This window comes from Parasteatoda tepidariorum, chromosome 3 (genome assembly GCF_982258835.1).
Source record: "Parasteatoda tepidariorum strain Cologne lab strain chromosome 3, Ptep-v5.0, whole genome shotgun sequence".
Classification (NCBI taxonomy): domain Eukaryota; kingdom Metazoa; phylum Arthropoda; class Arachnida; order Araneae; family Theridiidae; genus Parasteatoda; species Parasteatoda tepidariorum.
Genome location: NC_141757.1, coordinates 71328722 through 71352296, shown reverse-complemented (window position 1 = coordinate 71352296; position 23575 = coordinate 71328722). Strand labels below are relative to the sequence as shown.

General features: G+C 25.6%; 1 protein-coding gene across 3 annotated transcripts in view; it reads left to right on the top strand.

Annotated features, from left to right (window-relative positions):
- LRR (capping protein regulator and myosin 1 linker 1 leucine rich repeat protein) overlaps positions 1-18186 on the top strand; it is a 58483-nt gene extending 40297 nt beyond the window's left edge. For 2 of the 3 annotated variants that reach the window (XM_087159514.1, XM_087159513.1), the window contains 6 exons: positions 9320-9540; positions 10667-10815; positions 10891-11068; positions 12227-12349; positions 13889-13987; positions 16993-18186. In XM_087159514.1, the coding sequence (XP_087015640.1) occupies positions 9320-9540; positions 10667-10815; positions 10891-11068; positions 12227-12349; positions 13889-13987; positions 16993-17216 (994 nt within the window). In that variant the 3' untranslated portion in view covers positions 17217-18186. Of the gene's footprint in view, positions 1-9319; positions 9541-10666; positions 10816-10890; positions 11069-12226; positions 12350-13888; positions 13988-15456; positions 15485-16992 lie in introns of all 3 variants that reach the window. The other variant, XM_087159515.1, reaches the window with a different exon arrangement.
- Positions 18187-23575: the final 5389 nt, after the last annotated feature.

The window sequence follows — 23575 nt, the reverse complement described above, 5'->3', positions numbered from 1 at the left end:
GGGAGATTTTGCAAGAGATTACTGTTCTTCTGAAATGTAACGTTAATGCTATTTGAGCTTCACTGAGCATGCTCAAAGTGGTGGAAATTAAAGTTATCGTTACCATTAACATAGGACAAACCTAAAGCAAAATCTTTCTATTATTTTGCATTTATTTACGGTATTTTATTTGTTCACTAAATCATGTGCATAAAATTGAAGTAAAATTGACTTTTTCAGTATAAGATATTTTTTTTAAACACTGATTAAGAAGTTATTCTAAAGGTATGTAGTTAGTAAAGGAAAAAAAAAACTGTTATAAACAGTGTGCTCATCAAATTTTGCTCTTCCATTTTTTTTTTAACTCTTTGAACAATTTTTTTTAACAATTTTATAGTAATCATTTTTATTCTTTTTGAATGCCTAATGTGAAGAATTTATTATTTGATGTGAAACATTATTTATATTTTCCTATTGGTTAGCTATGAGGGATGACTATACTGCAGCTCATGAAATTAAATTCATTTTTAACTTTTATGAATTCAGTGCTGTTACTCTGGTTCACCTGTTGTACCATACATTAGCAAAATCTAAAGGGAAAAACTTAAATAAAAATGTTTGTTGTGGGATATCAGTTACCATTGGTGTAATATTTTGTGTTTTAATATATTCAAATTGAAACCTACAAATTAAATTCCTTAAATCTTATTGACATAGATGGAAATTAGTTTTTTTTTATATGCTTAAAAAGCTGTCTTATTGCTTTTCCTTTTATCGTTCGTATCGCTATTATTTTTTAAATATTGCCAGTAGACCTTTTTGAGAAGAAATAATATTCTATTCATTTTAAACTTGCTTTTTTTTCTAAATTTTTAAATTTGATTTTTGGTTTTTCTTTCTTTAGCCCTAGATAAATAAGACTTAAAATCATTGTTACATAGTAAAACTAATTATTCAACTTGTGGAATATGATTTAAAAGTATGCCTATAGTATTTACTTTATGTCAAAATTGATAGTATGGCTCAAGAGAAATTCTCTCAAATTTTTACAAAGTATATATTAATAATGAAATACAAAAATAATGAAATACATCATTTGTAATCTTTGAAAATAAAAGTCAGTTGCATAAGTCTATACTCACCCAAAATGAGTATAAGTCAGTTTTATATTAATCAAATGTTTAATTTTCTAGGTTTCAAATAATTGTAATAAAATTTAAAAATAATTAGCCATAATTATAAAAATTATTTTTAAGGAATATTTAAAGTTTATTTTTACTTTTGATGATTGTAAAGCAAATTAACATGTACACAATTTTCTTACTGAATGTGAAATAACTATATAAAAAATATAACTATTACTTTATAATGAAGGATTCTTTTATGATAACTTAACCTAAAAAGAAAATTTTTCACCTAAAAGAATTATTTTAACCTAAAAAGAAAGTATTTGCTCATGCAATGAGTATTGTTTCTTTTTTTCTTCTAATAATTATTTTTCCTTGAATTTTTTCAGTTACTTTTGATTTTTCTATAACTTTTGAATTATATCATTAAAAAGTACATGAAAGTGATTTTCTGCAGGCTGACCCTTTTTGGTCATTTTTATTTGTAACATATCTACACATGTTACATCTGAAGGGTGCTTTTTTTAAAGTTTTATAATCATTATTTTCCTTGGTTTTAGTTCTTTATACCTTTTCAAAAATATATATATTTATTTTTTAATATTAATGCTTAACATATATATTATTTTAGTTGTAAACTGTTATTTTATATTGCTTCAATGCACAAAACATGTTATAGCTCCTTTTAAATAGATTATCTGTTTGCGTATGCAATTTTTTATATTTTACTATTTTAGTGTTTTTAAATAGCACAGTTTTTGTTAAAGTTGTTCACAGTCTCTTTATTTTTTATGTAAATATTTGCTTATGTAACCTATTCCAAGAAATTTTGAAATTAGATTTCTGTATGAAATCTTAAATTGTATTTATGATATTATTTCTTTGTTTTGATGTATAACTAAACTAGTTCTGTTAAATTTTAACTAATTACTTGTCTACTGTTTTTATTGATATTTTGTTTAAGGTAAATATTATCTTTCTAGTCTATAAAAATAGTCATTTTAATACATTCAGTTGATTGAACTGTCGTTATAAATAATTTTCAGATGTAATAAACATGTTTTTAAAATATTTCTTTGTCTGACTTTCTTATTCATTGCTCTTTCAACAAACAGAAAAGGGAAAAGGCTCTTGCATGGCATTTTTTATTGGGTTAACTTTAAAAAAAAAATCTGTTCAGATCGTTAAGACTTTCTGTAAAGGGTTCTTTATCGTGGGTAATTTTTATTGATAAAATATATTTTGTGGTAACCAAAATTGTGTTATTTCTAAAACTAAAAAGTATATTTCAAATAATTTTTTTTGAAATTGTATTAAACCTATTAGTAAACAACTAACATTAAAGACAAGCATACAATATAGACTACAATATACATTATTATACATGTGCAAGTATCCTTAAAGTTTTTTTAAACATAGAAGTAACTAAAAATCTATTTATTTTAGGGCACCTATTATTTAACTTTGATTTTTTTTTGATCAAAAGCAAGCTAAAAATTAAAATTCGAAAAACATTTAACTATTAGGAGAGAAGCTTTTTAATGCATAAAAATCACATTTCGAAATTTCCATAATTTTGGCTACCACAGAAATCTTCTTAAATATTTCTTTTTAACTTTTATTATCTTATTCTGAGTATCAAGAACTGGATTACTGTGTGCATGATTTTTAATAATCCTTTTACTTTTGAATAAATTTTTCTCTTTCTCTTAAGTTTTTTTTCTTGCATTAACATTCCTGCATGATCTAAATAGGAAAAGATGTTTTTCGTAATAAATTGTTGTATATCAAAAATTTCATTCTTTGATGCTGTTTGTTTGTTTAAAGTGAATATATGTTACTTTTTATGAACATTAGAAATTGTCTCCCTGCATTTATTATTTTGGTTTGAATATTTAGTTATTTTACTGTGCATCTTTTGTGTCCCTGAAAAAAAAACTGCTTCTCTAACTTATAAGTATTTCTTTCTTTATTCCATATTCCCTGTGATAATTTAAACTTGTTTGGCATTTAAAAGAGAGCGAGTTCTCATGTTATCTTGTTTCTATCTGAAACTTTTATTTTATGAAGCTTATTTAAGTTTGTATGAGCTAATCATTTCTTTAAACGAAGTTTAATGTAATGAAGCAGCAAAAAAATAGTGTTGAAAGTTTAATTTTTCTTTTGCTGCTTTTACATTTCTTACATTTTAAATTTTTTTTGCATTAGTCAGCTAATTATTAAAAACGTTACCATTTTCTTACATAATTACATAATTTTTTCCTGACCATTCAGCACATTCAACTTGTGTAGTAATAGCCTCATATTAAAACTGACATTCATTAACAAGTTCTGAAAAAAAAATCCAGTTATGTTTTTATTTTTATGGTAAGAAACTTAATATTTTTTAATTCCATTCTTCAGTTGAGATTGTGTAATGATTTTTAATGTAATTGAATGTTTTTTTTTAATTTATTCTAAGCAAAATTGTTGTTAAACTAAATATTTTACATTCAGTGTAATTTTGATAACCATTAGTTTGATAAGATACTGTCGCTAGAATTTTTGCTATCGTAAAAAGTGACAGATCATTTAATCCCTGAATATATCCATATCAAAACAAATTTATGCAAAACTGCTATTTATCCATTCCATTTAAGTTTCTGACCTTATTTTTTTAAAAAAAATTTTAATAACAGTTAAGGAAATTAGATATACTAAGGGTCTGCCACTCCTTTCACTATTACTGACCATACCCAATGTGCTATTGCAGTTTATTTCAGTACTCTGCCCTTTTACCAAGTACTAAAATATAGTAGATCAGCAATATGCTGGTTCATCAACAAAAACTTTCTTCCGATAGTATCTAGACTGCTAACTAAACACTATAATATATTTAAAACATCAATCCACACACTAATTAATTTGAGTATCGATATTTCAATTTTGAGTAAAAATATATTGAGCTTACCAAGTAGAAAGAATGTAAACCTCTATTTTTTTTCAAAAAATGAATTTAGCTCAAAAAAAGGTTATCTCAATTTAAAATAATATGCTAATGTTTGCTACTTTCAACTGACACATGGTTGGTATCAGAAATTACAATTTAGCATTGTGTTACTTGAATTCCTTTATGTTAGTGAAATTAACATTGAAAACAATTGACTCTAAAAATTATGGCCCACTACTTATGCTCAGTCACTATTTTTTGTAAACATTAAGTTGTAAACATGCGTTTATAGGTACTTTCACATTACCAATCGCTGTGGACAATTATTATCTGATATAAGCAATAATCATAATTTTTTACTTTTATTTTTTAAATCTAATATCGTAAATAATAAACTTCACAGTCATACAAATGATAAAATTGTATCACGTTTATTTCTTTTCTTAATTAAGCATATTTCAATCCTATTTTGATTGGTTGTTTGAATGAGAGTAAAGGATTACATTTCTACATACATTTACTATGATCCTCATAACTTATTTTTTAATTTCATTCTTTACACCATTGTGTTGATTTATGAATTATTGCACTGATAATTTTTGAGTTATTTAAACTTTTGTTTTTATTGCAATAGAAACGTTGTAACCAACTGCAATAAAAAATGCAGCCTTTTTTCTGCAGTATGTTAGAGATTCTGATTTTATCTAAAAATATTAAATCTTTAACTAGCTAGGAAACTTTTTTTAATTCTGTCATTGGAAAAAAAAGTAAATTTTGTACTTATTTTTGTAGTTTATCAAATGCACATATGCTTAACCATAACGGCCTTGCAGCCGAATCGCATACTGCTATTGATTATTAACTAGTAAAGGTATTTAGCAAATGTAATATATTGCCTTTTTTGAGAAAAATTCTTATTCACATTTTCTCTTAACAGTTTTACAATCAATTTCAACACGTAATGAATATAAAAATCTTTCATTTGAAACAACCTACTTATAAGATATTTAAACATAATATTTTTTTAACCAATAACATATTATAAATATATTTTTTAACGAATAACATTTATTTTTTAACCTACAATATAATTTAAAAATAAAATTTTTTAGCCAATGTATTTCAACTCTTGAAAACTATTTTTATCATCGAGTTGGTTTTAAAATACAAATTAAATAAACAGCTAGTCAAATAAAATTCCAATATTTTATTTTAACTTTATAGTTTATCTGTGGCAACTTATACTGTAAAATACACATTTCTGAATTCTACTGTGGCATATCACACTGGGAAACAAAACTAAGCAATTTTATGGAAATATCCTTTTCCTGCCCATGTAGCCTTCCTTGCTAACTTTCCTTGCCAAACCTATTGTATTTAGGTATTTCAAATTCATTTCACTCTCCCCAAAACCATATGTTTATAACAGTTATGTTTCGTGTCTTCTACTCGCTTTTTTCCCTGACTCAGGTAAGTGCTTATCTTATATTCTTCTGGGGCATTCCGAGAACATGGCTGTGCCATCACCATTTAGGTTCTTCTTTCTGTGGTATTTATTTTAGCTTTTTCCTAAGGATTTATAGTTCATATTTTGTAAGACCAGAGCGCTTTAAAAATATCTTTTATTTTAAAAATTTAGATTTTTTTTTCCTTCATTTTTTTTTTTTTTTTTTTTTTTTTTAAATTTTGGCACCTTTCTGAAGTATTTTGACAAATATGAAATTTTATTCGAATTTCATTATTGATGAAAAATTTTACTAAACTTTTCTTATCGTCGAAAAAACAATTTTGTCTTAGAAAGAAATTAAATTTAGGGACTTTAAGGATTTTATTTTTGTAGCATTCAAATTTTGCAATCTTTATAGTATTTTCCTTTTAATTTTCAAAATTGAACTTTTATACCATTCAAATACACAATGTAAGATTCAAATATAGTTTGATAGACAAATGTAATATTGATTACTATTATTGTAAAACTAAGGTACAGTTAAACTAGGTTTGTTGATTAGAGTTAAATAAATTGAAATCTTTAGTATGAAGTTAGTAAGTAACTTTAATCTGTAGCATATTTATATTTTCTTAAATTTCGCTAGATAGATACAAAATAAAATTTTCTTTTAATTTTTATTTAAGTTAAGTATTTGTAAGACAGACAGTAGTACCTAGCAGTACTATGACTTGATTTAAGTAGAATAGGTTTTGAGGATTTTTGCCTATCAAATTTTTTTGATACAAGTGTATTATAGGTTATTATTATTACTTTATTTTTATTATTTCATACTATTTATATTTATCAGGTTACTGTTAAGTTCAACTAACCTGGTTTAATTGAGGAGAAAATGCAAGTGTTATTTTTAATGGTACTTAATCAGTTTATTTATTTTAAAAATGTTTACATAAACTGATTAAACTAATGTTTAATCCATCATGCCTAACTAATCATCAGAACGCATAAAAAATAATAATAATTGAAGCGCATAGCAGATATTACCTTGTTTTAGATATGTTTGTTTGTTCAAGCAAAATTCTGTAATATTTTGCATATTTTATTGTAAAAATAATGTAAATTCAGAAATATTACTTTCATAAAATTAAAAGTAAAAATAAACCGTTGCTACAATTTAACTAATTTCAACTAATTTTTACCTAAATTTTTTTTTTTTAGTAAATATTACAACTGATCTAGTGTCATTTACTTTATTGGCAACCTGTCCTTTTAAATCTATAACTCGGGTGTATTTTCTTGTGAAAATGTTATATAGATATTAGATATTTTTATAAAAATTAAAATAAAAATTGGTAATATTGGCATTGAACCTCCCTGCAGTTCACACATCTTAGCAGTTTTTAAATATACATCAGCTATTAATTATTTTTTTTCACAATTTATCAAATCAAGTTTATTAAACATAATAAAGAGGAAAGTATAAATCTGACCAATTTTTCAAGCTTGTTAGTGTGAATGGTTAAATTAAAAATATTTCTTCAGTTGATGGTTTACTTTTACTTAATAATAAAGAAATACTAATTTTTAAAATGAAAATCTCAAAATATTTCTTAGCTGCAGTACATGTCACAGTGATTTTAGCATGTAACTTTATTGTGTTGCAATCGCCTGGATGTTAAATTTTAGTTTTTGAGACACATTTATAAAAATTCAAAAACCTTGAAATTTTTTAAAAATTATTTAAAATTCAAATTCAAAGACAGTTTTATTACAAAATTATTCTGAATTTGAGAATCCTAAAATATACTTTTTAAACTTTATTATGTGCAAGCTGTTTTCTTAAACTAAAATTTCACAATTTGTTTCCTTTTATATAATCTAATATCAGTACAGAAAAGCAAGCTTACTTTTTATATTCCAGTGTAAGTGAAACTGAACTATTAGTGGTGAAAAAATAAGTGTAAAATTACATATTCTGTAGCTTTTGCTATAAATTTATCTATATTTTTCTATAGCTTTTGGATTGTTAAGCACACTAATCGACATCAAAATGAGATGTTAGGTATAGTGACAAAAAAAGGATGACTCTACATTGTTAAAAATTCATTCACTACTTAAGTAAATCTTGACTAAAATATTAATTTGCAACCCTTCATGTGTAACTTATTGAGGCTTCAGTTTTGATAAGGATTCATAAAATATGTAATAAGGACAGTATGGAACATCTCATCTACTGATTACTCAAATAAAATTTTTTAAAAAGGGCTAAAAGCAAATAAATTTATATTAATCCATGTATTTATTGGGAGATTGATATATCCTAGTTTACAATGAAAATAATCATAAAAAACTAATAATCAATAAAAAGAAATATATTAACACAAATTGTAACAATGAGTATTTATTTTTCACTATATATCTTTTGAATTTTTCTGCATACTTATTAATTATTCCTGCCTTTAACTCTTTCTTGAGTGTTAACCCCATAACTCTTATCTCTTTTATTGCTTTTTTGACTTTCTTGAATGTTATTTTTAGATACACCTTTAACTGTTTAGTCTGCTACAGTTGAAGGAATGTCAATTAGTTTTACGATTCCCTATTTGCTTAAATATCATTCGTAGTGATAGAAACAGTAAATGCTTCTTGACAATTCACTACTAATAATGAGTTTCTGTAAATTTTTGATGATTTCAAGACTTTACTTAAGCAGTTTTCTGATTTCATTTGTAAAAGGCTATGATTAGTTCATGCAGGACTTTTATGTATAGTACTCGTTTATATTTTAAAAAATTTCCCAAGTAGTGAATTATTGATAAATTGCAAAGACATCATCCTTGCACTTTTGGGTCATTTTTATATTTACGAGGTTAAGTTTATTTATATTAGTAATTTATGAGTTGACTAACACACACATAAATAAACTACATTTGCCTGCTGCACATTGTAAAACAAAAATAAATTGTGCCTACTTGTAAAATGTTATGAGAGAGAGGTTTGGGATTTACATTGACTTTAGTTGTTTTAATTTTTTAGCATTTTTTCTTTACGATTGACTTATTATTAATCCAAGAAAATTAATTAATGCATGTCAAATAGCAAAAAGGGTTGGAAAGGTATATTTCTTTCAGTTATGAAACTAGTTTTATGCAGTCAAATGTATCATTTGATTTTGCTAGAATATTTAGAACATTTTTGCAGGCATTCTTAAGACATTTTTGCAAGTTTGTGAATCCTATGTTTAAATGTGGCAGACAATCTTAAGTTTCATGATATTTATAAAAATTTTGTATAAATTTTAACTTTAAATAACTACATTCCATCCTTTCTCATGAAAATTATCTGATATTCTCATACTAATTATTTAAATTATGGTTTTATTATTTAACACTTTCACTGAATTTAAATATATTAAAAGTGGAATAAGAGTCACTGAATTTAAACTTTGGTAGGAGAGGAGTTATTGTGACTCGAGCTTCCTTGTAGTAGAGTTATAAAACTAAACATATTAAAATTCATAAATAAAAATTAGTTGCATCACATTGTTTTTGTTGTTTTATATATTAACACACTATTTTAATATTCTGTAGTTGTTTACAAATCTCATTATATTAATCGTTTTTCATAAATTTGCACCTTAATAAAAAAAAATTCATTTTTTAAAGTACAAAACTTATTTTGCCAGCATTTAAAGCTATTTATCAAAGATAATTGATCTCTTTTTATAATGAATAAGTTAAAATTCTAGAATTTAATATTTTATCGATGCTTTTAAAAACTAGCGCTCTTACTTATTTTTATGTGTTTTCTTATATCTCCATGTTTTCTGTTCTGCAGTTTTATGAAAGGTATCAGCAGTCTTTTTAGTCGTATATCTCCTGATGTGAGCCATATTCATAAATCTCGGTCATATGACTTGACTGATAAAGGTATATCTTCCAGTCCATCGCCTAGCCATAGTAGTGGGAAAGAACCAAATAAGAGTACTATTAGTATTGGTGATATCACTTTGCATTCTTCATCACCTCACCTAGGGGGTCGGAGCCTGCGAGATAAAGGTAATAAATTATGAGTGGTATTTCCATACATTTTTGAACAAACATTTTCTATAAGCGAATCTAAATTTGTACAACTCTGATTATTTTTCTGCATAAAAAATACTGCTATGTGAATCGGTTAAAGAGATGGTGAGATTTAATTCATAGTTGTCCAAGTGTTCAACACTTGGGGCATTGATTTTTATTTCTACAATTGGGATATTTCATTAACATATTAACCAAGTCAATGAATTTATAAAATGATTACTAAATGTACTTCAACTCTTCTATCGTTTTTTGCTTTTAAACCCAGCAGTGTTAACGAGATCACATTTTATGACATTAGTTGGTACTAATAAACTTTGGGTAAGAAAAATTAATTGTGAATCATATATATAGGAGAGACAAGAGAGAAAGAGTATGTGTAAATATGAATGCTAGAAAATCGAGGAAGGGCTTTGCTTTCTTGGAATTACTCTGGGGAATGAGGAAAACTTAGTTTAGTAAGAAGATGAGTAAATGAACAGGGAAATGAAGTGAAGGAGATAAGAAAAAAACTTGTTTAGCTTTCATATTTATGAAGGAAAAGATAACTTGTTTCATTCCTGGTTTGTGACGAAAACGTGGCAGACCAGAAAACTGACAATCTTAATGATGAGGGTTAGGCATTTTCTTTATAATAATTCCAATTTTTTTTTTATGGTCTCTTGTAAATTTATAATAAACATGTTAAATTTTATATTAATCTTTGATTTTTTGTAATTTTATTTGTTTATTGTTGGGATTGTGACCATAAAAACAAACATATCAAGCGTGGTTATAAAATGTTGAAATATTTTTCACAAATCTAATTTTGTAATTATATTCCTAAAATCCATTTAATTAAATAATTTGGTTTCATAAATTGTTTATATTTTACTTAATTTAATTTATTAATGTTTTACTAATATTTTAGATGTGCGTCATATTAAAACATATTAATTTTGTTAATTTATGATTATAGTAGGTACTATTGGTACCATTTAACCGCCCCCTCACAAAATCTCATGTTTTTTGTCATAATTTTAGTTCATCTTAATTTGTAATTTACAGTATATGCTTTATAAAAATACTATATTTATAAAGATATAAATGTTTAAAATTCCAGAAAGCAAAGAAGATTCAAATGAGTCATTAATAAAGCCTAAAGGAGTTGATCGTTTTGGTCCTGGATCCTTACATTGTTCTAATCCATTTTTGTTAGCGGAAATGAAATCTCGCCAAGAGAAAAGAACACCTTCTCATCATAGTTCTATGGTAATTATTTTTTAACTTATTTTATGATGATTACTTTCATTACATTCTACATAAAAAAAATATGTCTTTTTGCAGACAGTTGAGGAAAAAGGCTTATCTAGTACATCAGAAGGTGCATCTATTCTAGCAAATGTTAAACTTAAACCGACTGGATTGAGCCAAACATTAATATCTCCTACAGATACACAGCAAAGTAACACTGAGGATTCAGCATCACAGTCATCAAATTCTGCTACTGTCACTTCCACACCAGGTGAATGAAAGTTTTGATCAACAAAAGTATGCATGTTCTTTATTAGCAGTATGACTAGTATGTGGTCTTTATTGCCTGTACAATTAGTAGACTATCTTTATTGTTTGTAATTAGTAGGTTTCATGGTGTGTAGCGTTTTTAAAAAGTGCTTAAAGGTGCTCATTTTCAATTTTTGTTATTTAAAAGCCCTTAAAGGTGCTTTTTTCATGGATTGTTTTTAAAAAGCGCTTAATTTTCCCTTTTGGAGATTTTTTCTTTACTATGTTGATTTTGCGTATTATGCAAAAGCATGCTTTTCACATTGTTCTATTCAATGTTTTCACAATTCATTTCGGCATACCTTTGGTCCATAGCATATGAAAGGGCCAATAGTTGTACATGTTTGATGAATTACTTGCGAGTACGTATGTGCGTCTACTGAGCTGGGTTTGGTGAGAATATTGCCTTCTTATAAGCAACTCTATTGCATCTTGCAAGATATTCTCCATTTCAAACTTCATTTTCCACCCTCTGACAGCGAACTGAAAAATATCTTGATCATTTTATAAAGGCTATTATAATCAAGAAAAGAGTTCTTTGTCAGAAACTAATTATTTTCTCATGATCATCTAAAGTCTTTGAAAATTAGTTTGCATTTTGTTAATGTATATAGTGCTTAAAAAGTACTTCAAAGGTGCTTATTTTTTGTTGAAAGGTTTGGCTACGCACCCTGCGTTTATAAATTTTTTTTGATAATGTATTGTTATATTTCTGCAAATGGCTGTCACTTTTTTTATTAATCCTTTTTATGTGAGCCTAAATCAACAATAATGAGGTTCTTCAATTTCTATTATGATAGAAAAGGCAGGCCTCTCATCTTCAAAATGATGCTTCTTACGCTTTTTGTTTTAAGAAGACAAAAATATAATTATTATCCCCATTTCGAAAAGAAATCATAGCTTTTAAAATTATTTTATATAATATTTTCAGATTTTTTTTAATATTTTGTTTGTGTTGGAAAGATGTCAAAATTCAGAAGGGTGATTAAATTTAGATAAATTTTGCTACCAACATTTTGTTTTAATTTTTCAAAATTGTTCTCTTATAAATGTCCAATGTGCTTTTTTTGGACATCATTACACACAATGATTTTAACTGGTTTGTTTTTTTGTTGTTCAGGCTCTCCTCTATTGGATCCGGGTGGACGGTTAACTCCAAATCTCAAATTTAAACCACCTCCTCCCATCGCTCCAAAGCCAAGGCCAAAATCTGTTGGTGGTACTGCAGAAATGAGATTATCAGGTATGATAACAGACACTAAGCTTTCACAGTGCAGTTTATTTTCTAACTTTTTAATTTTGATTCTTCAAGAGTAAGAAAATTCTGAAAACTAATAACTTTTTGCAAACTTTTTTTATTGCTTGATATTTTCTAAATATAGAAAATAAAAATAAAAGTATACATTCTTTATTATAACCAGACAATTATCAGAAAAAATCTTCCTTACTATAATCAGGCTTGTATCTGAATTATTTTCCATTCCCTTTAAACAAAATCAGTTTTTTTTAATATTTTTTTAAAATATTTTAATTTTTTGATATATTGAGGAAATGTTTTCTAGTTTGTTCATCATTAGTTAAAAATAATTTTTTTTGTAAGTAATGACTTATTGAATGATATTTGATGTTGATATAATTTTATCACTATTCTGATATTCACTTTTTGCATTATTAGTATAATGATTATTAGTCAATATAGTTTCTTCTTTTGCTACATGCTATATTTTGCTTGCATTATATTATGAAGCAAATTTCAATTCCAAAGAGTATTAAAACTAATTTATTTTTTAGCAATAGATTCATTTTTTTAAATTTTTTACATATTGGTACAAAATATTTTCTTTTTGATTAATCGAATAAATCTGTGACAGTTTTAATGAAACTAGTTTGTTTCTAAATTGATCTTTTGTAGTAATAACTGTTGCAAAACTTTTGATTTAAACTGTATACAAAGAAGTAGTGGCAGGGGTCTGTCTAGGCTTTTCTGAGAGGTACCTATTTTGCGAATATTTAAACATAATTTGTGAAAAATTAAAAAATATATTAAAAAATCAACACAAAAATATGGTAAAAATAGGGATTTATTGTTTCTTAAGAGATAAAAAAATAAAATTTTAAGAAGAAGTATTTTGTGAAACTACCGTTTTTCCTAAAGTTGAATTTGTGAAGGTACCGCTAAATGGTAGTAAATTCAACCTGGACCGACCCCTGAGTGGTTAATTATTAAATGTAAATATATGTTGGTTAGAATGCATTATAATATTAAAAAAATTCTGTATATGTCTAAAGCAATGTTCCTTTTATCACCGCGGACCTGTCAACGTTTGATAATTTCACCGCAGCCCGCTGGGGGGGGGGGCTGATTGTTTTTATTTTTGACTTATTAATTTTAATTTAATTGTATTTAAGCATTCCTTCAAAATATAATACAGTTACACCACAAAATAAATATAAAGTGATTTAACATATTAGAACGTTAAAAAAATTAGAGCTATGAGCTTGTTTCTTTGCAATAAAATGGTTCCATCTGGGGTATTCATTGACAATGACACCTGAAGTGTGTTGCTTATGTCCAGTTTATTCCGTTGCTTTGTTCTGGTTGCTACCCTTTTTTTTAAATAAATAAAATTTTAATGTAACACAGATATTTTTAATTTGGGGAATAAACCTAGGAATATAAATTCAGTTTCAATGAAATGGGTGGCCCGGTACCATTTGATCCACGGACCGAGGGTTGGGGAACACTGGTCTAAAGTACTTATTAATTTATATTAATTTGCAGGTGATTTTTCGAATGTTAATGATGGAGAATCCCCAAAAGCTGTTAGTCCAATTGCAGAATCAACTCAAAGCAATGTATCTGAAACAGATAATGACAAAGGTATTTTGTGTGCAAATATTATCAGTTTTTGTTATTTTATTAAAATTTATTTTATTTTATTTATTGATTTTTTGCTGGGAGAAAACATAACTTTTTAATGTTAGTGTCTTCCAACAAAACAAAAATCACTACTGACTGCTAACATGCATTATAATGATAATTATTAAAGAATTTGTTTGTACTTAAGTAATTGCTCATATGTGAACTTTAAAATACATATTCTCCTTATACTTAAATAGTTACTATCATAATTTGATAAAATGCAATGAAAAATAATATATTAGAAGTACAAAACATAACAGTTAAAGATTGGGTTAAAGGGACTGGAATAAAAATATCCTAATAGTACTGCCAAATGATTTAGGCACTAAGAAATATATACTTTTTTGCTTGCTGCTTTAAGTTTTTATTTCAAAAGAAGATGGGAGGTGAAAAATAACATACTAAATTTAGCAGTCACAGGAAATAAAATGAATTATAAGATGAATGGGCATATTCTGAAATCCAGTTACTGATAAAATGTCTATTGGGGGAGGAAAAATACATGTAATGCCTTCTAATTATTCTCAAAAGACAAATTAAAGTGGAAAAGAGTTGTCTGTTTTTCTAGGAATCTGAACTTATAGAATGCAATCCGCTCATTCTATTGGTTTAATTAAGTGTAAGCAATTAACAAGCTTCCTAAAATCAAAAGTAAAGAAAATAATTTTCCAGTATATCAAGGTAAAATGCAAACAAGTTGAACATTCTAGAAAGTTTTATTAATTTTCCCTCCATATTACTATTCATTAGATTTTTCTGAATTTTATACAATTAATTGAGTCACAAAACATGAATTGAGCAAAGAATATTAGAAGCAATTAATTAATAAAATGAACCAGTTGTCATTTTTGAGAGTAATGGAAGATTTCGATTTTTTATTTTGTTATAACACAATATTTATTTTTTAAGGCTACATTTTTTCCCATTTTTTTTTTTTTACACCAAATCATTTTTTAAAGAAGTTGGAAGAACAATAAACTATAAAAGAATACCCCTACATGAAATAACTACAACTCTTAAAAACTGGTACAATAAGCTTTATATAAAAATAAAAAATGTTTAAAATATTGATCTAAACCTCTCTATTTCTTTTCCACTATACCACCTGAGTTTTGCTTTGTACAGTTAACATCAACTGTTAGAACTAAAATTTAGTTTAATAACCGAGTTGAATAGTTCAACACGAGTGGATGTTGTTTCTAATACTCAAAAATAAATAGGGGGCTAGTGTAATCAAACTCCCAAATGTAAGGTAGCAGTAGTTTTACATTTAATGTTGCCTTTCCAATTTTATTGTATAAATAGCACTTTCCACTATGTATCGTATCAAATTCTTCCTTTCTTATCTCAATTGGAATAACTCTTTTGTCTTTATCTATTTATTCTATCTAGCATTATTTTATAATTTTTCAAACATTATTTTAAAGCTTCCGGAACCTGACAGAGATTTTTTAAGTAAGTAGATTGTACTAAGTAACAATGTAGCTAAATATATTTTTTTATTTAATACTAATTTTTATTTCTAAAATTATAACAAATACATTATTGTTTTCTGTAGCATTACACATATATGTTGCATATATTTTTCTTATTCTTTTTTTTTTAAAAAAATTTACATTTGTAAGTTTATAAAAAGAGGAGCTGCTTGATCTAAGATTTATAAAAATTGCTACATTAATGGTAGAATTTAACGGAATTAAAAAATAATCTTAACATCTTTTGGAAGATTCATTAAAGTTTGTACAGTTATGTGATGCACCACTTTTTGCGTATTAAAATGAGTAACAGAAGTAATAGTTTGAATTTAATAGATTTTAAGAATAAATAATTAAAATCGCTTGAAAGGTTCATAAAAGTTAAGTGATAGTTATTTTTTTGTATATTAAAATGACTTATAGAAGGGATATTCTTCAATCTTATTGTTTCTCTTTTATATCATTTATTAAAAGTAGTATTCAACACTTTCTTTACTTTATCTGTTAATTTCATACATCTGGATTCTCTTTTACCTTTTCTCAAGTTAATTTCGCTTCATTTTTTCTTAATTTATCCTTCCATTTTCGCACCTGTGTTTTTGTTTTTAAGATAATAAAATTTCTTATTTCTATACAATATTAAATTTTAACATATACAAATATAAACTGTGGAACAACTGGAAGAAAAGTATAACTAGACAAAAACTAAATAAATAACTTTAATTTGAAAAACAGATGACCCTGAAAAGTTTGATTTTAAATATCAAATATGCCAAATTTTATTAATGAATATTTCGTAATTCTCTTGAATAATTGTAATGATACCTTTTTTGCTTTTTCAATTTTGAAAAAGTAACTGATTTTATTAAGTTTCGTTAAAAAATTTTATAATAATTAAGTATCGATATTAAATGTCTTCAAATCATTTTATACTTTTGCCTGAAAACTTTTTATTTGAAAAAGTAAAAATAAATAACAAACAAATTTATGAAATGGGATACAGAATGTCAAAATATATAAAAATCTAAAATTATATGAGATTATTCTCATCCTCCCACAAAAATTTATTTTTGTTTTTACAGCATGTCAGGAGAGGCAATAACTGTCACTACTTTTTCAAAATTATCTAAAAATTTTAAAATTTAAAAATACACTAACATGTCAAAAAGAAAATATCGTACTATAAAAAATACCTATAAGTCTCAAAAATGCTTTTATTAAACTCAAAAAGTACACCAAAAAGGGGGAAAAATTAATTCATAAAAGCAAAAAATGCAAATGAGGACCTTGGGGAAATTATGGTTTATGTACATTAAAGCAAAGCTGTGATTCAGATTTATTTGTCATTTTTGTGAAAAATGGACGCTTCCGCTTTGATCTTCAAATATCATAAAAATTTGGACCATAGCAATCACTGTTTTTTTAATTATTACCTTTAATATTTTGTTAATTCATCGATTTTTACTTACTTTTATTTTTCTCAAATAGAACCTCCTCGTGCAAAATCTATGTGCTTACTATCAGAACAATCAGATATAGAATTTTCTAATGCTCTTTTAAATGGAAATCTGGATCAATTAAATTCCATGAATGGTTCAAAAGTGAATTCCTGTCATCTATCATCTACAAGTGCCAATATTTCAACTCCAGTTTCCAATGAACAAAATGATGAAAATAGGGATTTTGTTCTAGATGATGTCATACATGTATGACTTTTTATCTGTGATGCTTCTTATTGAAATCTTTTTCCTTTTAATTTAATATCAAATAAATTATTGTGATCTTTTTTATTCAGAATTTGTAAATATTTCTTTTAAAAATGCTTTTTTTTTTAAAAAATTTGTGTTTATTGTTCATAATTTTTTAGTTGATTGTACCTATATATATGTCATTTACGAATGATACAACAGCTGGGCTGAAAATACATTCTTTCAAATTGTTATTTAAAGTAACATGGAATATGAGAAATGCATAATCTTGAAATATTATTTATGTTAAAATTAAATATTTTTTTATAAGTATATGTGGATGTAATTTAATAATATTTATAGCATTTATCTTCCATGGTGCTTTTTTTATAAAAAGAAAAGAAAATTTGTTTTAATCAAAGAGCTCAAAAATACTTCCTATTTAGTTGTTGACTGTAAATATATTTAACATTCTAATGCATAGTCCAGTCATTATAGGGGCTTAATAGACAGCTAAAATCAAAGCAGTAGAAATTTTATGTATTATTAAATTGTATATATGAAACTTTTTGCTACTCTTTCTGAAAGTATTCTGTAGATTTCATGAATGTATTAATAACATTCTATTGTATATACTAGTAGAAAGAAAGTAGGGTAGTAATTTTGACGTTTTTTAATGTACAGGTTTATCACTGCTGTGTCTATATTGTAGATTTTTCAAAATTCATTATGTTTGAATGATATTTTACTGAGAGATTTAATACAATAACAAAGTTAGACTTCGAAATTCAGCTAAATTGAATTTTCATTGTGTCATATCAGATTGCCTTTATGAATTTTATTGTTGTTAAGGAATTTCTGATTGTACATCAAGGCTTTAAAATGTTTTCTTTTAGAACTTATTTTCCTTTTTTTATTTTACTTAATAACATGTTTTTTTCTTTCAAATTCATTCAAGAATATATATGTAAAAAATAAAAGTTTATTTAATGTGTTAGTTTTCTTTCTTTGAAACTTATGCAATAATTTCTTTTATTATGATTTGTATATATAATTTTTCATATTGGCCTTCTAAATGAAAAGCAATCAGCATAAATTTGAAATAATTTCTAAGTATTTACTAATGTTTTATAAAAAGAAGCTTGTTAAACGTGCTTTCTTTCTTACTATGAAATCAATGCAATAATAGATTTTATTATTTGAACGTAATTTTCTATATTGGCTTGCTAAGTGAAATGGAATCAGCCTTAATACTGAATGATTTTTATACATTCATTAATTTTTTATTGTTGTTGAAATAAAGATACTTGTTGTAAACAAAAACCTCAGAGAGCTGCAAGGCATGCATAGCTTTTCAAAACAAAATTCATTTAGTATATGGAAAACTGTTGCCATTGAAATATTAAAAAAAAAATTATTATTTCGCTATTTATCAGAAATCAAGTGTAATGAAACACATTAGCAAAATTATTTGGTTAGAAATAAAATTTTTTACATGCCTTTTATATTGGAAGATTTCATTTCTTTTATGAAGAAACTCTAGGTTTATGACCTAAAACCTCAGTTTATAGTAGCCTTCAAAACTTTCTGAATTAATAATTATATCTGTTATTAAAAATTAATTAAATGTATATTTGACTGAATATCTAATCAAACATTATAGTTGTAATGTATTTGGCTCAACAAGATCTTAATATTATAAAAACTTTTTTAAAATTATGCTTTCTATAGGAAGAGTAAAGCATTTTTTGTTGTTGCTCTTTTTAATTGTGAGAATTAAATTTAATAATTTCTTTTAACTGTAAGGCCCATTTATTTCATGTTGTATTAATCCTTTCCATAGTATCTTATTTTGATAAATGTTTTTTTTTTATAATTACTTGTATCAGATAACTGTTATAACAGTTCATTTTTTTCCTAAAGATAGAAATTTAAGTAAATTCGTAATAGTATAATAAATTTAAGTAAATTCCTAATTGTACAATTCACTTATAAATAATCGTATAATTGCATAATAAACTACATAAATGTATAAATTTTTTCACACTTTAATTTCAAACTATTGTTTTTCAGTATTTCCATTCAATATACTATATTTAACCACCAAGAGTTATATTATCTAGTTTATCAATCATTTATTTTTATTGTAATTTAGGTACGTTTGAATTACTTGCATAAATAATGAAACTTAACTATATTTTTCAATTTAACTTAGTGGCAGCTTAGCAATTTCATATTAATGGTTTTAGAAAAGGTGACACACATACTGGCATTTGTTCTTTATTTTCATGCTTCTGTCAACCTTATTTTTCTTTATAATGTGTTGCAAAATATGTTTTTTTTTTCTCAAATCAACAAAATATTTTTAACAAATGTAGTTACTAGTCGAAATAATTTTGCTTAATTCAGTTGGATTTTATGTTCATATAACTCTTATAAAAAACTTTTTTTATTACTACACTATAATGATAAGTATATATATTATATAGACATTGTTCTGGTAAAGTCTTCTGAAAGTAATGACTTTCTTTTAGTTCTTGTAATAAATCCGTTTTTTGTTCCCCTATAAAACTTCCTGTCGTCCTTATGCAGTTTTTCTGAGTATTTAGTTATGTATTACTCAGTTTGTTCCTAATCCATTTCTATGAAAAGAACATGCCATACAAATGCCCAATTATTCAGATTCATATTTTTGAAGTTTGAGATTGAGTAACATTTAATTTAAACTTTCATTATTTAAATTTAATAATTTATTATGTTAGATAGCATCAATTTGTAATCGTTATTTTTTCTTACTGGCTTTACTATTTTTAATTCATTATGATAAAAATTTGTTTTTATTTGTAAATTATACAAAAACAATTATCAATGATGTATTTTTAATTAGTTTTGTATTTTATACTCATTTTATTATTTTTGTTTTCATATTTTACAAAACTTCTTGTTCATTCTTTTTAAAGGTTACCCAATAAATTATACAAATTCAAACTTATATCAGTGTGTTTAAAACAGCATGTTACTTTATTTTAAAGCAACTTTAAATAATATCCCAATCCTTCACATGAGGTTGTACAACTGAATTTTCTTAAATAATGTTAATACCTTTTATGTGATTTTTTAATAATGTTAATAACCTTTTAAAATAATTATCAAAAAGGATAGTAGTCGAAAAAATAATAGTTCTATTTGTTTAAAAATACAAACAAATAAAGAGTCGGTTTTGGAATTTTTTGAATTATTAAAATTTCAGTATAACACTGTAAAGCAAAATATTCTGTAATATTAAAACCAGGCTCTTCATTAGTGTATGATATTCAAATAGTTTATGTTTTTAAAAGAATCAAAGTTTTCAGCTTTTTAGGATTTTAATCAGACAGTCTATACATTTGCATGGTTTTTATATGACTGTTTTAGAATATCCCAATGAAAATTTGTATAACTATTATTGGTCATCCTTTTATGGAATTTTAGCTGTTTCAATTAATAAGAACATTATACCTTATTAGAACAAGTTTTATTTTTACGTTTGTTTACATTTTCTTTCTATATTTTTGTTACATATGTGTTATTGTTGTCCATTTTTATGGTGCAATTTAATTCCTTTGCTGACAGTCTATTCAAGGTGAAATTTCAGCTTTTTCTTATATATATTTGAACCTACAAAACAAATTTTGTTAAACTAAAACGTACATTCTCTAAATAAAGATATTTCTTTTTCAATGGACTTTAGTTCTTGACAATCAAATCAAGGATAGCTGAAATTTTGATATGGTCAATATAGTTTAGACAGAAGAGCAGTAGAAATTTTCCCGTCCTTATGTCAGTATATCTTTTTTTTCTTTTTGTTGTGTCATAAATTTGGAACTACCTTAGAGAATCTAAAAAATTTTTGGATATAATTATAAAACTTGTATATTTAAAGATGATATGGTAAAGTCAATGTAAAAATACATTTTTGAATTTATTTATTATTTTTTACCATTGTTAGGATCTGAAAAGTTTTTGAATTGTAATGGATGCAAATATTAATGTAATTATAATTAGTGTAATTTTTAGCTGCTAAAATCTAGAATTTAAAGGGACTGGGTTTAAATTGTCCTTGTGGAACGAAATTTAAGAAATTTGATTTTTTTGAAATTTCCTTTCTTAATGTGCTCATTTTTTTGTACTTACCTAGTTGAAAATAAAATAAAGCTTTGTATACCTTATAATTCAAAAATTTTCTAACCATAAAAATTATATTTTGAATAAAAGTTTTTTTAGATTCTCTTAAGTAGTTTCAGAGATATGAGAAATGTGCAAAAATTGTAATTAATTAGTTGGGACTGAACTTTTGACCACTCAACTTTTGTCTAAACTATTGGGACCATGCTTTCTAAATTGCCGCTATTCTCAATAATTTTAGCATCAAAAATCCAAATCAGTCCAAAAAAATTGAATTTTAGTGAGAAAATTATTTTGTATCCGATTTTTTATTTATTTAAGGATAGGCCCTCAAAATACTAAGATGAAGTTGTGGAAACCGAATCAATAAATCAAAAGTTATTAAGTTAAAATCTCCTTTGTATCGATTGAAAGGTATTTTTAATTTAAGTGTATAAAAAAATCTTAAATTTTTATTCAATTAAGTATTGATTTCTTAAAAAAGGCACTATATTATATTAATAATTTTTTTAAAAATTAAGTTTATAATTTTTCTTTTAGCGCAGGCATTAATTAACAAATGTGTTTTACAATAATTTTGTACCAATTTATTTTCTTGATTGATAGCATTTTGAAGCATCACTAATTAAATCTTATGATTGTAAGAAAATTAGTTCCTTTGTGGATTTTGCAATTTAAAACTAAAATTTGATACTTTCTCTGTGAATCTTATCTTATCTTGATCGTTTGAATCCTACCACTGAAATAAATTCCTTGGCAATATCTTTTGTATTTTAGGTATTAAAAGTGCAATATTAAACAGTTATTTCTCAGTATATACAATTGTAGCAAAATTTGTTCACCTGCTACTGCATTTGTACAGTGAACTTTTACATTATGTTTTAATAAACTGAAATCTTTTATTGTTTTGATTTTTTTTACTTGTATGTTCCTTTTAATGGTGTTATGTCTAAAAACATTTAAACAAAAGCGACGATTGAATATTTCATTTCAAACATGTTCTTTCACTTATAATTTAAAAAAAAAATTCTGTATGTTTCCTATTGCTCAGAGTTTTGTAAATTTTAAATATTTTACTTTGTTTTCCAATAAAACCGTTGTGGTGCTTTTCTGTTGTCAGAAGCTTGATATTGCTGCTTATACAGGATTTCCTTAATACCAATCTTATATGTTGCTATATTTCTTATACAACAAAATACCTCTTGCAACCCATAATCTTTTTCAAAGTTTTAATTTCTAAGCCCGTTAAAATTAGCTCTTTACTGTGCATGTAGAAAGTATACCCTTGCAAGTGACACGAAATAAACACTTTTATTTGATGACAAAATACAAGCATTCTGTGATTGGAAGACAAAACCGTTAGCGGCAATCTGATTTGTATAAATTTAAGTCTTTATTAACAAGACAAAAATAGTCTTGCCCTATAACAATTTTGTAATTTGATTTAAAATTTTCTCAAATACGGATTATGTTGATTTGGATTTAATTTATGATAATTCAGATAGGAAGTCAATTTATTCAGTTTGAACTAATATTCATTTTTAGGTGTGTTATATTACAATCCTATTGTTCTCTCGCTCGAGAAACCAAAGTGAAAGAATGCATCAAAATATTTTGTTTAATAAAATATGTTCAGAAATCCAATTTGATTAAAATATGTGCAATAGTTTTCAACCTTTGAACTGTCATGACCGAAATAATCTCTGACACAGCACTGGTGTTCCTAAATGTCTGGGGAGAATCCTTTGGCCCTTCTCCCTTCCATCATCTCCTATTTCAGTTGCATAAGAATGTACTTTAGTATTTTTCTTATTTAATTGTTAAAAATTCCCACGAGACTTTCTTTTAGAACTATGTGTAATATAGTTTTCAGATCCTATCTTAAAAGATTTTAATCTATTTGAAAAACAAGACAGAAAGTAACACACTTCTTTTTTCTGTGACTCTCTACACGCTAATGATGAAAGCATGCATCAGTAGAGAGTTCTACTCTACGCCACCTGTAGCATAGCCTAGACCAGGGGTGTCAAACTCAAAAGCTAACTTGGGCCAAGTAAACAGTGCTTAACTTTAGGTGGGCCGCAAAAAAAAAAAATCAATGTCCATAGAAACAAATATTTTTATTTTGAATCGTGCATTGTAATAAACATATATAAAGTTAAATTATTGTTTGATACTTGACATCTCTTCCCTGCTACTATCTCTCCTGTGTCGGGAGA